This window comes from Canis lupus, chromosome 6 (assembly GCF_003254725.2).
Source record: "Canis lupus dingo isolate Sandy chromosome 6, ASM325472v2, whole genome shotgun sequence".
Taxonomy (NCBI): Eukaryota; Metazoa; Chordata; class Mammalia; order Carnivora; family Canidae; genus Canis; species Canis lupus.
Genome location: NC_064248.1, coordinates 36,350,786 through 36,365,350, shown reverse-complemented (window position 1 = coordinate 36,365,350; position 14,565 = coordinate 36,350,786). Strand labels below are relative to the sequence as shown.

At 50.2% G+C, this 14,565-nt stretch overlaps 1 protein-coding gene across 4 annotated transcripts in view; it reads left to right on the top strand.

The window, feature by feature from the left end:
• The window catches only part of SEC14L5 (SEC14 like lipid binding 5), a 41,990-nt gene that overhangs the window by 18,942 nt on the left and 8,483 nt on the right, over positions 1–14,565 (top strand). For all 4 annotated transcript variants that reach the window (XM_025416598.3, XM_025416603.3, XM_025416599.3 and 1 more), the window contains 9 exons: positions 1,298–1,426; positions 2,086–2,281; positions 5,451–5,563; positions 7,714–7,903; positions 10,252–10,340; positions 10,433–10,503; positions 12,368–12,539; positions 12,692–12,826; positions 14,080–14,214. In XM_025416598.3, coding sequence (XP_025272383.1) covers positions 1,298–1,426; positions 2,086–2,281; positions 5,451–5,563; positions 7,714–7,903; positions 10,252–10,340; positions 10,433–10,503; positions 12,368–12,539; positions 12,692–12,826; positions 14,080–14,214 — 1,230 coding nt within the window. The remainder of the gene's footprint in view (positions 1–1,297; positions 1,427–2,085; positions 2,282–5,450; positions 5,564–7,713; positions 7,904–10,251; positions 10,341–10,432; positions 10,504–12,367; positions 12,540–12,691; positions 12,827–14,079; positions 14,215–14,565) is intronic.

Sequence of the window (14,565 nt, the reverse complement as noted above, 5' to 3'; positions counted from 1 at the left end):
CTGGGAATAGAGTTCTGGGGTTGGAACAGCATGTGTGAAGACCCTGAAGTAGGCGAGTGAAGTCTGGGGATGGGGGCTATAGGAACAGGGTCCTGCTGGCCCAGGGGCTGGAGGAGTCTGGAGGCATTTGCCACTTTCTTGCTGAGTGAAATTGGGAAAGTTGCTTCCCCTTCCCAGGCCACCCCTTGCCTATCTGCCACCAGAACCTGCCTCATCAGGTGCTGGCAGGAGCAAATGAGATAATGTAGGTAAAGCCCCCTTAGCCTGTGCTAGATCTCGAGTGGTGGTTTTCATGATGCTAAGTCGAGCGTCGTAACTCTGGTGCATTAGAGATTTCAGGGGAAGCCTCCTCCATAGGGGGAGCATTGCTTTGTTCAACATTCTGGTCCCTAGCACTTGGCATGGTGCCTCATATACAGCAGGTGTTCAGTAAATGCCCACTGCTTTTTCTTTCCACACGTCCAGCTCCCCTTAGGGCCTTCTGGCAGCTGGGCCCAGGATGTTCAGATGTTTACCTGTACGAAAGTGTGGGTGGCAGTTTTTTAATAAGTCACTTTTAGGGCAATATTTCTGAGAGTGAGTTTGGCCAGTAGCTGAATCAGCATCACCAAGGCTACTTGGGAATTGCAGGTTTCCAGGCTCCACACTGGACCCATTTGGCTCAGGCATCTGCATATTTAACAGACTCCTTCTGCCCACAGTAATGCTTCTGCCCCCATGTTTGTGAAGTACACACCCTGGGTCTGCATAGTAGCTGTGTCAACCAAGTTTGTCCTTGCTTATATATATGTTAATTTTAATAAATAGTATATGTAAATAAAAGTAAATATATTAACATAATATAATAAATAAAAATAAATATAATAATATATAATAATATAAAAATATATATAATAAGTACTTCAAAATATATATCTAAAATATATACTAGTTAATGCATAACTTGCTTATATATAATTATATATCAAATATGTTACTCATTTAAATATATCATTATACAATTTTTTAATTTTTTATTTTTTTATATACATATTTATTTATATAACAGTTTTTAAGGGAGAGGCATGCAGATACCAGACCCACTTTCTCTGGTCCCTTCAAGAGAAGGCTCTTTGTTTTCTAACACTTCGAACTGTTCTCTGAGCAGGGCCGCTGCCCCCACCCTCCGGTGTTGCCAGGCTGTGAGATGCTGTCCGTTGCATGCTCTGGCTAGGCCCACATCACCAAGAGAGCCCCCGGGGGAGGGCGTGACGTCCCCTGCACTGAGACCTTGTCATCACCCCTGCCTGGCTTTCAGGTCCACCCTGAGAATGAAGAGTGGACGTGCTTTGAGCAATCTGCCTCACTCGACATCCGGTCCTTTTTTGGCTTCGAAAGTGCCCTAGAGAAGCTTGCCATGAAGCAGTACACAGCCAACGTCAAGAGGGTAAGGGGTGGGCTCCGTCAGTCACCAGAAGGAAGGTACATAGACCTCAGAGCCTGCTGTCCTGGCTCAGAACCCACTTTGTCACCTGACAACCCAAGTGACATTGGGCAAGATCGATCCTTCACCTTCCTTGGCCTCAGTCTTCTCATCCATAGAATGGGTGTCCGAATAATGACCATAACACACAAGATAAGTGGAAACTACTCAGCCCATATTGGAGGCACCATAATATTATCCTGATGCTCCCTGATGTCTGGGGCTTGTGTGATAAACTCTGGACAGAGGGAGGGCTTTCTGGGATGCTTTCTCCTGGTTAAAAAGGTTGCTGTGTAAAGATCTCCAGCCCATCACTGAGTATGGAAGACTTTCCATATAATGAAACAGGTGAAACTCACTTTAGCAAGATATTTTATCCAATGTGTTATCCACAGAAAAATTATTAATGAGTTATTTTACATTTTTTGTTCTGTATAAACTCTTGGAAATGCAGCTCATATTTGACACAGCACATCTCCCTTCAGACCAGCAGCATTTCAACTGCTCAATAGCCACATGTCAGGGTTGGGACTGCGGCCAGGTGGGGGTGACTCCCAGGCTGACGCGGTTACCCCACTATCCTGCTCTGGTGCTCATGTGCCTCTGGTCTCTCTGGCTTCCAGGGGAAGGAGGTGATTGAGCATTACCTGAACGAGCTCATCTCCCAGGGCACCTCTCACATTCCCCGGTGGACACCTGCCCCCGTCCGCGAGGAGGACGCCCGCTCCCAGGCTGGGCCGAGGGATCCTGGCTCCCTGGAGGCTGACAGGCCCTGCAGCGGCGGCCCAGGTCCTGCTCCTGAGACAGTCATTACAGACGGTAGGTCCCTGCGGCTCAGGCCAGCTGGCTGGGTCCATGTCCTTGACCCCCACCCCCAACCACCCAGTCCCTGGAAGCCCCCTTAAGGTTTGCTCACTCTGTGGGGGGAGAATTGCTGCGCATCCCCTTGGGAGTGGGTCTGGGACCTGGAATGACTCAGCTTCCTCCCTTTCCTGCTGCTTCATCCTCTCTTCTTTCCAGCCCAAGAGCCAGAACTGGTTTATTTCTAAATCAGGAATTGATCTGATCTGGTGCCTGAGGGCTGCCCTTTTCTCTGGTTTTAATACTATTTTTAATTATATGAGTAATGCACAATGATGGTAGAAAAAAAATTCAAACTTCTTGGAAGATGTAAATTTAGGAAATAAGACTCCTTTCTTCTGCCTTGAGGCATGTGTTTGTATTTCCTGAACTATCTAGGCATCTATATGTATGTAACATGTACACACACACGTGTATACAGGCATGCACATGTGTACAGTTTATGTTGAATGAATGAGAGCATGTTATACATTCTACTTGATGTTTTGCTTATTTTCATTTACCAATGTTGCTTGAACAGCTTTCTGTATCACTGCATTTGTCTTAGCACTTTGCAGTATTTCATGGTGTGGTGATACCATAACTTATTTACTGATAAACATTTAGTGATTATTGGTTATTTTCAGTTAATTTAGCTAATCTTCCATTGATGGACATTTAGGCCCTCGGTTTTTTATTTTTATTTTTTAAAATATTTTATTTATTTATTTATTAGAGAGAGAGAGAGAACAGGCATAAGCAGGAGGAAAAGCAGAGGGAGAGGGATAAGCAGGCTCCCCAACCCGAGGCTCAAACCCAGGACCCTAAGATCATGACCTGAGCTGAAGGCAGGTGCTTAACCAACTGAGCCACCTGAGAACCAGGTGCCCCGGTTCTCATTTTTTTAAAAATATAAATAATATGTATATCTTTGTACCTAAGGTTTTTATATTTGTATGAGTATATATGTAGCATAAAATTTTTAAAGTAGAATTGCTGGGTCAAAGATTATATGCAGCTGAAATTTTGGCAGATTTACCAATTAGGCCTGCAAAGAGGTTGTACTAACCAGTGTTCCCACCAAAGGTATGTAGCTGCGTCTGTTCCTGACGCCATGCCAGCTCCCCACAAGACTATTATTAAATGTTTTAAACTGACGGGTGCCTGGGTGGCTCAATCAGTTAAGCGTCTGCCTTCAGCTGAGGTCATGATCTCAGGGTCCTGGGATCGAGCCCCATGTCATGTCCCTCTGCCTCTCTGCACCGCCACCCGCCTCACTTGCTCATGAGTTTGCTCTCACAAATAAAAAAATTAATTGTTAAAAATAAACTGAAAGCAAAAAGAGACCACTGGTAGGTGAGTGGGGCCAAATATTATTTTCTTGTGCTTAGTGACTCTGTATTGCTTTTCTGTGAATCTCTGTTCTTGAACTGTGTCTATTTTCCTATTTGCCCATTGATTTCTTACTGCTTTGTAAGAGCTCTTTGCATTGAAGGCAATTAGCCTTTTGTCATATTTTAGATTTTAGTTGACATGGGAAATGCTCACAGTTTAATGTTAAAATTAGAAAAATAAAAAACCAACCCTAGGACACAAAACTATACATACCCCATGAATTCAGTTTTAACCATATGCATGTGTGCTCATGATGATTCGGTTTTTCCTCTGGAGCCACTGAAGTGTAGGGCTTGGCTTTCTTGGAGACAACGCCATGGAACCACTACTACATCAGGGGCAGTGTTTGGGGAGAACAAAATTCATTCGTTCAACGAGTACTTACTCTGTACCAACTACATGCACTAGCTGGCTGCTGTGGTACGTGCACTTTAAAATATTTTAAAAATTAAAACTCTGCCCCTTCTTGTGCACACTGCCGGGTGGTCATGCCCTCTGCCCCCCTCATTTTGTATCAGGCTTGTCCTTCCTTCTCCGTCTGCTCTGTCCACCAGCAGGGCCGGTGCTCAGGAAGGCTGGCAAGAGGCAGAGTCATGCCCCTTCCGCCCTGCTGTGGATCACTGTGCCTTTGTGCTCAGGAGAAAGGGACCTTCACAGCTGCATAGAGGCCGGAAGGAGGCTGGTATCTCCTGCCTCCCTCGTGCTTTCTCCCTCATCCTCTCCATACCCCCTTCCTGTCTTCCAGCATGTCCACTTCTGACCACTCTGAGGTGTTTTGGGGTCTGGATGCTCCCTACCCCACCAGCATCTCTCCTGCCTCTGTTTACCCAGATGCCTACTGATCTCCAGGCCTGGACTTTTTTTGTTTGTTTGTTTTAGAGGGAACCATTGGGTCTGGGTCCTGCTGCTGGACGTGCACACATTCCATTTATGTTCTTATTGTGCACACAAAAAACGAGCTGTGCCCATGGGGGCTGCTCTTTGTGGGCCGTCTGCCCACTGCTGAGATGCTAACATGCTTATGAGCCTCACCACACCAGCACCTGCCACCCCAATAGTTAAGAGTGGGTGCCGGGACCTCAGGTGGGAACCTAGCCTCTGAATGCCTGCACACGCTGACCCCAAACAGCCCAATCGTGTAGGATGGAACTGAACACTTGGAATGCTCTGTGCAGCTCCCGGGCTGTATTTTGGGGTCAGGGCTCTGTCTAAGAAAAGCCTCAGACCCACAAGGGGGCCGGGAAGTGGGAAGGCAAAAGGAATCGTATTTATATACCATCTCTTTTAAGCTGGGTGCACCGCATGCACTCACTTGCAACTTAATTTCTCTTGACCTCAGTTTTGTCTTCTGTGAAGTGGGGACAGTAGTGTGTTTGCCTCACAGGGGTGTTGGGAGAGCTCACTGAGATGATGCATGTCTAGAAACATGAACACATATCATTAATAATCTTCAGAGGGCAGGACAGCTCCAGGGGATGGGAATTACCTTGATTTCCAAGGGTCAAAGGACAAATCACTTGCCTCAGTGAGATCCGGGCTGGCCCCACCCTGAGTTTTCAGAATCACCTCAGAAATGGGTCAGCAAGACCAGAGCATGTGGAGCCCACACGGCTGCTCTTTGGTGAAAGGGCCACTGTACTCCACGTTTCAGATCCGAGGCGGCCAGTAAGGTGAGGGTTCCAGAAAGGGTAGACCGCCTGGTGAGGAGAGTGGCGTTGCCCTCTGGTCCTGAACTCCTCATCTTCTCCTGCAGGGGACAAGCTGGATGCAGACTACATTGAGAGGTACCTGGGCCGTCTCACACCTGTGCAGGAGAGCTGCTTGATCCAGCTTCGGCGCTGGTTGCAGGAGACCCACAAAGGCAAGGTGGGTGCAGAGCTGGGATCTATGAGAGAACACATCCAATGATGGCTACTCACCTCAGGCATGGGGGCAGGGGGCAGGTAAATAAGCTGATGTAATTAGCAATCCTGGAAACTTCTATTTTGCCTTCTCTTCTCTTTAAATTCAATTAAATGAACATATAACTGTGTTATTAGTTTCAGAGGTAGAATTCAGGCTTCGTCAGTTGCATACAACACCCAGAGCTCATTACTTCAAGTGCCCATCACCCGGCTCCCCTATTTTGCCTTTTTTTTATATATATTGTCTCACGTATCTATAATGCACGCCGTGCGTACCACTGATCGTGGGGTTTCTCATCCTCTGCTCTGTTGACATTTGAAACTGGACAGTTCTTTATGGGGTGGGGCTGTCCTGTGCCCTGTAGGGTGCCGAGCAGCATCCTGGCCACCACCACTAGATGCCAGGAGCTCTTCTCCCCCATTTGTGACAACCAAAAGTGGCTCCAGGCTCTAAGCCCCATAACATGCATGTTCATCGTGCATGTAGGTCCCAAGCATGGACTTGCCCTTCACCTTTGTTGAATAGGAACTTGAGCTTGAAGTTCTTTCCTCATGCTGTGGCGGGGCGGGGTCGGGGGGGCAGACAAGGGAGGTAGTTTCATGTTGGGCTGTGATTTAACCTGTCTGCCCCCTGTTTTCTCATCTGTGAAAGGGGGATAATGCTAGCACATGCCATCTGGAGTGAATTACAAGGGACAGTCCACATAAGGTGCCTAGAGTTGTGTCTGGCTCAGTATGAGCAGGAAAGAGGAGCTTTAATTGGGGCTGGGTTTCCCTGCCTGTTGATATTTGCCTGAGGGAAGGAAGGAGAGTTGGCAGGGTCTTAGCTTGTCACCTCGGTGTATCAGTTAGACTCTGCATTACGTGTGGTAGGAACGCAGCTTGAGGGCACCTGGGCGGCTCAGTGGTGGAGCCTCTGCCTTGGGCTCAGGGCGTGATCCTGGGGCCCTGGGATCAAGTCCCACATCGGGCTCCCCGCAGAGAGCCTGCTTCTCCCTCTGCCTGTGTCTCTCTGCCTCTCTCTCTGTTTTTCATGAGTAAATAAATGAAATCTTAAAAAAAAAAAAAAAAAGAGGAATGCAGCTTGAGTCAAGGCAAAGAAATAAAGAGAGGAATATTTATTGGCTCATGGAACTGTTGAGCGGGGTGTATTAATTTTCCAGGGCTGCTGAAAGAAAATGCTACAAACTGAGTGGCTCAAAACAACAGAAACTTATTCTCACAGTTCTGGAGGCCAGAGTCTGAAATCAAGGCGTGGGCAGGGTTGGTTCCTTCCGGAGGCTCTGAGGGAGAATCTGAGCCATGCCTCCTCCCTCCTGGCTCCTGGTGGCTGCCATCGGTCCTTGGCTTGTCGATGTGGCACTCCAGTCCTGGCTCCGTCATCACGTGGCCGCCTTCTCTCTGTGCATCCTGTGTGTGTATCCAAATTCCCCTCCTAGAGTAGAGGGCCCACCTCCAGCGTGACCTCATTTTAGCTAATTATATCAATATAGATTCACTTCCAAATAAGGTCCCATTCTGAGGTTCTGAGTGGACGTGAATTTTGAAGAGATGTCATTGAGTCTAGCACAAGGGGCCACGCAACCTGTCTCAGGGGTGTCCTGAACCAGGACTCACACACAGTCGGGACTCCCGAGCTCTTGTATCGGTTTAGTTCTCTGCTGCATCCCCGTCAGACTCCCTGCCCTGTTGAGCTTGGAGCTGTGGCTGCCCTGGTAGCTTGCAGGCTCACCTCTGTCACTGCAGAGCAAGGGGTTCAGGATCCATTCTTCTGATTTAAATTGTCTGAGTGCTCTGATTGGGTTGTGCCACCGCCGAGACCATGGGAGTGGACACATACTGAGTGGCCACACCGGGTAAAACCAGGACTGGTGTTGGGGCGTGGGGAGGAAAGGCAGCTCCCCCAAAAGAAAAGAGATACGTGAGAAGGGAGGAACGTCTGGCAGCCAAAACTCACAGATATTCACCACAGCTCACCCTTGACAGCATCGTGGTTAACCGTATGGTCCTTCTCCCAGTAAGTATTTTGCAGATAAGACAGGAGACTCGTTTTCCATAATTTTGTGGGCTGGGTTAGGGAACACCATTCCACAGGCTTTCTCCTTCTCTTAGATTCCCAAAGATGAGCACATCCTTCGGTTCCTGCGGGCTCGGGACTTCCACCTGGATAAAGCCCGGGAGATGCTATGCCAGTCCTTGAGCTGGCGAAAGCAGCACCAGGTGGATCTGCTCCTTCAGACCTGGCGACCCCCTGCCCTCCTGGAGGAATTCTATGCTGGCGGCTGGCACTACCAGGACATAGGTGCGTCCCTTTACCTACAGAATGCACAGGCAAACTTTGGTCACTTCCAAAGGCGCTTTGGAGGCCACTTTTCATGTTGGCATCTTAGTATTTTTTCCCCTTGGACTCATCTGGGCATCTGGAGATGCCCTTGGGGTTCACTCAGCCATGAGGAAGGTAGGGCTGGAATGGACATCTGAGCTCAAAATGGCATTTCTCACGCAGTGGCAGCGTTAGCCCACCCTTGCTTTTGATCACTGGGATCGCACACCTAAGGGCTGCACGAGTATGTGTTTGTGCTCCGGGATTGCTATAGCAAATTACCACAAACTGGGTGGCTTGAGGCAACAGAGATGTATCTTCTCATAGTTCTGGAGGCAGAAGCCCTAAATCAAGGTGTGGGCAGGGCCACGTTCCCTGCAGTGCTCTAGGGGAGAACCTCTGTCCGCCTCCTCCAGGTCCCGGTGGCTCCAGGCCTTCCTTGGCTTGTTGCCACAGCACCCCAATCTCTGCCTGTCTTCACATGGCTTCCGTCTGGGTGCCCCTCTGTGTCCTCTCCTCTTCTTACGAAGACCCCAGGTCACTGGATTTAAGGCCCCCACTGATCCAGTAGGATTTCATCTCAGGGTCCTTAACTAATTTCATCTGGAGACTATTTCCAAATGCGGTCACATACAGAGGTTCTGGGTGCACATGAACTTTCAGAGGAGGCTATTCAACTCACGACAAATAACTTCTCTTTGTTTCTTACTAAGCTGCCCTTCACGCCGGCGCCCATTATGCTTTTCAATGCCCTTTATGTAAAAATTCATATCTATTGATTAGGGTGAGTGTTTGACTCTCCTGAAGAGCCGGTTGGAGCACTTTATTTTAATATACAGTCACTCCTCATTATTCATGGGTTCCATATTTGTGAATTTGCCTACTCACTAAAATTTATTTGTAACCCCCCCTCCCAAGTCAATACTCAGGGTGCTTCTCCGATCAATTACGAATGTGGACAGAGTGGTAAAAAATCAGTTGTCCGACCTGCGTGTCCCCCAGCTGTGATTGAACAAGATGTCCCTCTGCCTTTTTGTTTCAGCTCTTACATGTTAACAAGTTAACAAGAGTCCTTTTTAAAGTCCATTTAGTACTACTTTGTTTTTTTTTAAAGATTTTATTTATTTATTCGACAGAAGGAGAGAAAGAACACAAGCAGGGGAGGGAGGCAGGCAGGGGCAGAGGGAGGAGCAGGCTCCTGGCTGAGCAGGGAGCCCGATGAGGCGCTGGATCCCAGATCCTCGAGATTATGACCTGAGCTGAAGGCAGACGCTTAACCAACTGAGCCATCCAGGTGCCCCCACTACTTTTTTTTTTTTTTTTTTTGCATTTTTGTGGTTGTGTGTGTGTGTGTGATTTTGCTCTTTAGAATGGCCCCCAGGCGAAGTGTGGAAGTGCTGGCTGGTGTTCCCAAGCACAAGAAGGCTGTGATGTGTCTCATGGAGGAAATGTGTGCGTTAGTTAAGCTTCATCTGGGCTTGAGTGTGGTGCTGCTTGTTCAATAGATTTTTTGTCTTTGTTTTCTTTTTTTTGTTTTGGCTTGATGCTGATGAATCAACAGTACATGTATGTACTCCATAAGGTGTCCTTAAATAGAAACACACACAGGACAAGGTTATGTATTGATCAGTTGACAAAAATGTTATGTCTAGAGGCTCTTAGAGACCTTACTCCATATTTTTCCTTTGAAGGGATGCATCATTATTCCCCAAATTCAGTGTTCTAGGTAACTTTTAGAAAACAATCACTATCGGGGTGCCTGGGGGGTCAGTCGGTGAAGCATCTGCCTTCAGCTCAGGTCATGATCCCGGGGTCCTGGGACCGAGCTCTGTGTCAGACTCCCTGCTGAGCTTCTCCCTCTCCCTGCCCCTTGCTTGTGCTCTCTCTCTTTCTCTCAAACAAATAAAATGTTTAAAAAAAAAAACCCAAAACATCACTACCCTGAATAATAAGAATCGACTGTATTAGTAGATACTTCCTTCTTTTTCCTATTTGCTTTAGTTGACAGCAAGCAAAGAGCCAACATTATCCACTCTCTCCAAACTCCTTCATAAAATGGTTCATATCTTAAAAAAAAAAAAAAGCTTTAAAATAAACATTCAGTTTTAGGACAAGTTTTCAGAACAGTGGCTAAGGTCATGTAGAGAGTTGCTGCACGCCCCTCACCCAGTTTCCTCTGCGATGTAAATCCGTATTCGTAAATATGTGGACGGGAGGGGTGGGCTGAGCCATAGGAGCCTTCTCTGAGGAGAGGTTTGGGCCTGCCCTCTCACCAGCACCCCTGAAATAATGTCCCTTCTCTTTGCTCGGCCTCCTCGCCTACAAAGACGGCCGCCCCCTCTATATCCTGCGCCTGGGCCATATGGACACCAAAGGCTTGATGAAGGCCGTGGGGGAGGAGGCTCTGCTGAAGCATGTGAGTCGGGGTCCCCCGCTCCCTGGATCCCAGGGCTGCCCGTGGGTGGAGCAGCCAAGTGCACGTTTGCCAGCATATTCTCTGCTTTCCAGGTTCTTTCTGTTAACGAGGAAGGACAGAAGAGATGTGAAGGGAACACAAAGCAGTTTGGCCGTCCTATCAGGCAAGAACCCCCGCCAGGAGCCAATTCCCCTGAAATAGTAAAAACAGCAAAGGTCTATTGGGCATAGACGCTGGGCCGGCCAGCATGCTGGGTACTTTACAGAAAGGTCCTCACTGAATTCTTACAATGATCCTGTGAGGCAGGGACTGTTCTTGTTCCTGTGGGGAGACTGAGGCTCAGATGCTCAGCCAAGGCTGCTGCTAAGTGGGTAAGTGGCAGCGCCGAGATTTGAACCTGCTCCTGTCCGCTTCGGGCTCCAGGACGTTATCCCCTGTGCCACATCGCCCCGTGGACCTTGCTTTCCGAGGCAGCTCTGCGCCCCCCACCCCCAAGCACCACCTTGACTCTGTCTTCCAGGCAGGTGGACTCGCAGGTGTCTCTGCACATCCAGTAACCCCCACTCCTCTGCCGGAACTCAGTTTCCCACATGAGCACTTGCGGTGTACTGAAGCTTCCTGAACTGTAGCTCGCTCATCTGTCATGTGGGGACAACATCACCAGTCCCGGGGGTTCTGTGTGGATCAGGGACAACGACCGTTGAGGGCCCCACAGATGCGCGTGTTAACACTCCGCAGTGGGCGCTTCTGAAATCCCGGATTCCTGTTGTCCTTGTCCAGTCCAGGCGCGTCCTGAGGCTGCAGCTTCTTATTCCAGAGCAGCCTGATCTTTGGGAAAATTAAGTTCCTTTGCCTTTTTTTTTTTTTAAGATTATTTATTTATTTATTCGTGAGAGACACACAGAGAGAGGCAGAGACACAGGCAGAGGGAGAAGCAGGCTCCATGCAGGGAGCCGGATGCGGAACTCGATCCTGGGTCTCAAGGATCAGGCCCTGGGCTGAAGGCGGCGCTAAACCGCTGAGCCACTGGGGCTGCCCAGTTCCTTTGTTTTTGGAGTTTTCCTAAGGGGACATGCATTGGTTGGGGTGGGGAAGTCGACCACTCAGGGTCCTGATCAGAAGTGGAGGTCACGGGAGAGGGCTCAGATGACAGGGTGTCACGAGGGACTCCTCGCAGCGCGGGCTGGAGGAAGGGGCTGCGGGGGGACTAGCCGCTCTAGTATATCGCTCATTTCCCTAATGAATCAGTATTAATAACGTGGAGGCGCAGGGAGGTTCAGGAACTTGGCCAAAGCCGCAAGGCAAGCGGCAGAGCTGGGATTTGAGTCCAGGCCACCTGAGGCTCGGGAATGCGTGCCAGCGCTTCTCCCGCAGTCGGCCCCTTCTCACCATCTGTTTGTTTGTTTGTTTGTTTTTTTAAGATTGTATTTATTTATTCATGAGAGACAGAGAGAGAGGCAGAGACACAGGCAGAGGGAGAAGCAGGCTCCATGCAGGGAGCTCGAAGTGGTACTCGATCCTGGGACTCCAGGATCATTCTCTGGGCCAAAGGCAGGCACCAAACCACTGATCCACCCAGGCACCCCCCTTTTCACCATCTGGTAGCAAAACCCGCTTTCCGAGTGCGAGCTATGGCCTGTCCCCACAGAGAGCTTTATACATACTATCTCATTTAACCCTAACAACTACTTGAGATGGGGACTCTTACTGTTACGGCCACTGTCTTGATGAGGAAGTTGCCCGTGTCACCCAGCTCTCGGGGATGGAGGTGACACCTGAATTCAGGTGCCTAGCCTCAGAGGCCACACACCGAACCTCCTCACCGCAGGGCCTCCCCAGCCAAGGGTCAGGGGTGGTAGGATCCACGAGAGTGTCCCATGGCTCCTGCCCCTCTACTCCCAGCCCTGCTTCCTGAGCCTCCCTGTCCATTCCTGTCTGCCAGCCTCGGAGTCCCCCCCCCCCCAGGGGGTCAGGGGCCCTGGGCAATGGCAGAGCAAGCCGCAGTGAGTGGCCTGTCTCTGCTGCAGCTCCTGGACCTGCCTGGTGGACTTGGAGGGTCTCAACATGCGGCACCTGTGGCGGCCAGGGGTGAAGGCCCTGCTGCGCATGATCGAGGTGGTCGAGGACAATTACCCTGAGACCCTGGGCCGGTTGCTCATCGTGCGAGCCCCTCGTGTCTTCCCGGTGCTCTGGACGCTGGTGAGAGTGGGTCATGGGTCCGAGCCCCGCGTTGGGCGTAGACATTACTTCAATAAACGAAAACTTAAATAATAAAATGGTTGTCCTGTGAATGACATCTCGATATAAAACAAACAAAGCCTTTCCATCCTGTCTCCTCTCCCTCACTTCAGATCAGCCCCTTTATCAACGAGAACACCAGGCAGAAATTCCTCATCTACAGTGGCAGCAATTACCAGGGCCCCGGAGGCCTCGTGGACTACCTGGACAGAGACGTGATCCCCGACTTCCTTGGGGGAGACTGTGTGGTGAGTGTGCGGGTGCAAGCCCTGGGCTGTGGCCTTGGGAGGAGCAGAGATGGCTGGGCCGGGCTGCAGAGGTCCGGTGGGGCTGGAGTGGGGCCGGCCGGCGTTGGGGGGGCTGAGACCTGGAGAGGCCATGCGTTCTCTCTCTCTCTCTCTCTCTCTCTCTCTCTCTCTCTCTCTCGGGAGGGCAGGGTTTGTTTTAGAAGCTGCTGCAAAGGGACGCTTGGGTGGCTCAGCGGTTGAGCGTCTCTGCCTTTGGCTCAGGGTGTGATCCCGGGGTCCTGGGATCGAGTCCTGCATCGGGCTCCCTGCATGGAGCCTGCTTCTCCCTCTGCCTGTGTCTCTGCCTCTCTCTGTGTGTCTCTCAGGAATAAATAACTAAAATCTTTAAAAAGAAGCTGCTGCAAAGAGAGGTGAGTCCTCTCCAAAGGAGGGGCCTGACCTTGATTCTTTCAGGCACAGTGATTCACGTGGAAGTTTCTGGAAGCCCAGAGACCAGGCCTGTCAAAGGTTTACCTTGCTATTCCCCATTCAGTGTGTTGCTAGGCAGCCGTCAGAGTTCACCTGCTGACTTTGCGCCCTCTGCTGCCAGGAGAAGTGACTCAAACATCCCAGTGGCCTGGACCATGGAGCTGGTGTGCCCAAAGGGATTTATTCCCAACCCACAGTCCCACGGAGTGGAAAGATCGGCCAACTGCTTCAGGGAGGGGCAGCCACAGACCCCTTTTACTGCCTCCCCCTGGGGGTGAGATGACACAGGAATGGGTGACCTTGCGTCACAACTGTCATCTCTCATCTGGCTACAGGAGGCCAGGCCCCTCTTCCTTCTGTAACAGAACACCAAACTCCAACCTTACATGATTTCTGAGTAAAAAAAAAAAAAGGCATTTCCCAGAAATTTCTGCCAACCTTGCCCATTGTCTCCACTTGCTGAGATACGCATACGTGATTTATGCTTAGCAAATGGGCCTGTAAGACCAGCATGGTAATAAGAGACTGGGGGGGCCTGATAAACATGGGTTTGTGCCCGGGCTCAGCCACTTGCTGTTGTGGGACCTCAGGCAAGTGGCCTGACCTCTCTGAGCTTCCATTTTCCTTCTCTGTGCACAGAATAATAGCTCCGACTACATGTGGTTCTGGAGAGCACATGAGGTCATGGAAGCCCTGTACCCTACTCACTAAGGGGTCGCTGTTACACCTGCAGTTTCAGGGTCATGGCTGGATCCTGACCTGCCACGTTTGTCTTTGTCTCTCAGTGTAATGTCCCCGAAGGAGGGCTGGTCCCCAAGTCCCTCTATCTGACGGAAGAGGAACAGGAGCACACGGACCAGCTACGGCAGTGGAGAGAGACCTACCAGTCGGCCAGCGTGCTCCGAGGGGCGCCCCATGAGGTGCTGGGACCTGGCCTTGGAGGGCCACTGGGCTGGGGTGTTGTCTTAGGTCAGGGTCCCCTGAAGCAGAGCCGGAGACAAGGGTTCTTGTGCCAGTGGCTCATTGAGGGTGAGCTCAGGAAAAACCTGTAAGGAGCAAAGGGACAGGATGGGAGTGGGGAAGGATGTAAGCACAGGGGCGGTGCAGCCACAGCTCGCCCAGCCTGATCACAGTGAAGCACTGGGCTATGCAGAGCATGACAGATGGACAGGCCTTCTGTACCCTCATGTCAGTCCTTGGCTGTAGGTCACCCACCCCGTGACAGGTGGGACCTCCCAGCCATTTCAGACAGAGGCAGGTCCATTTGCCCA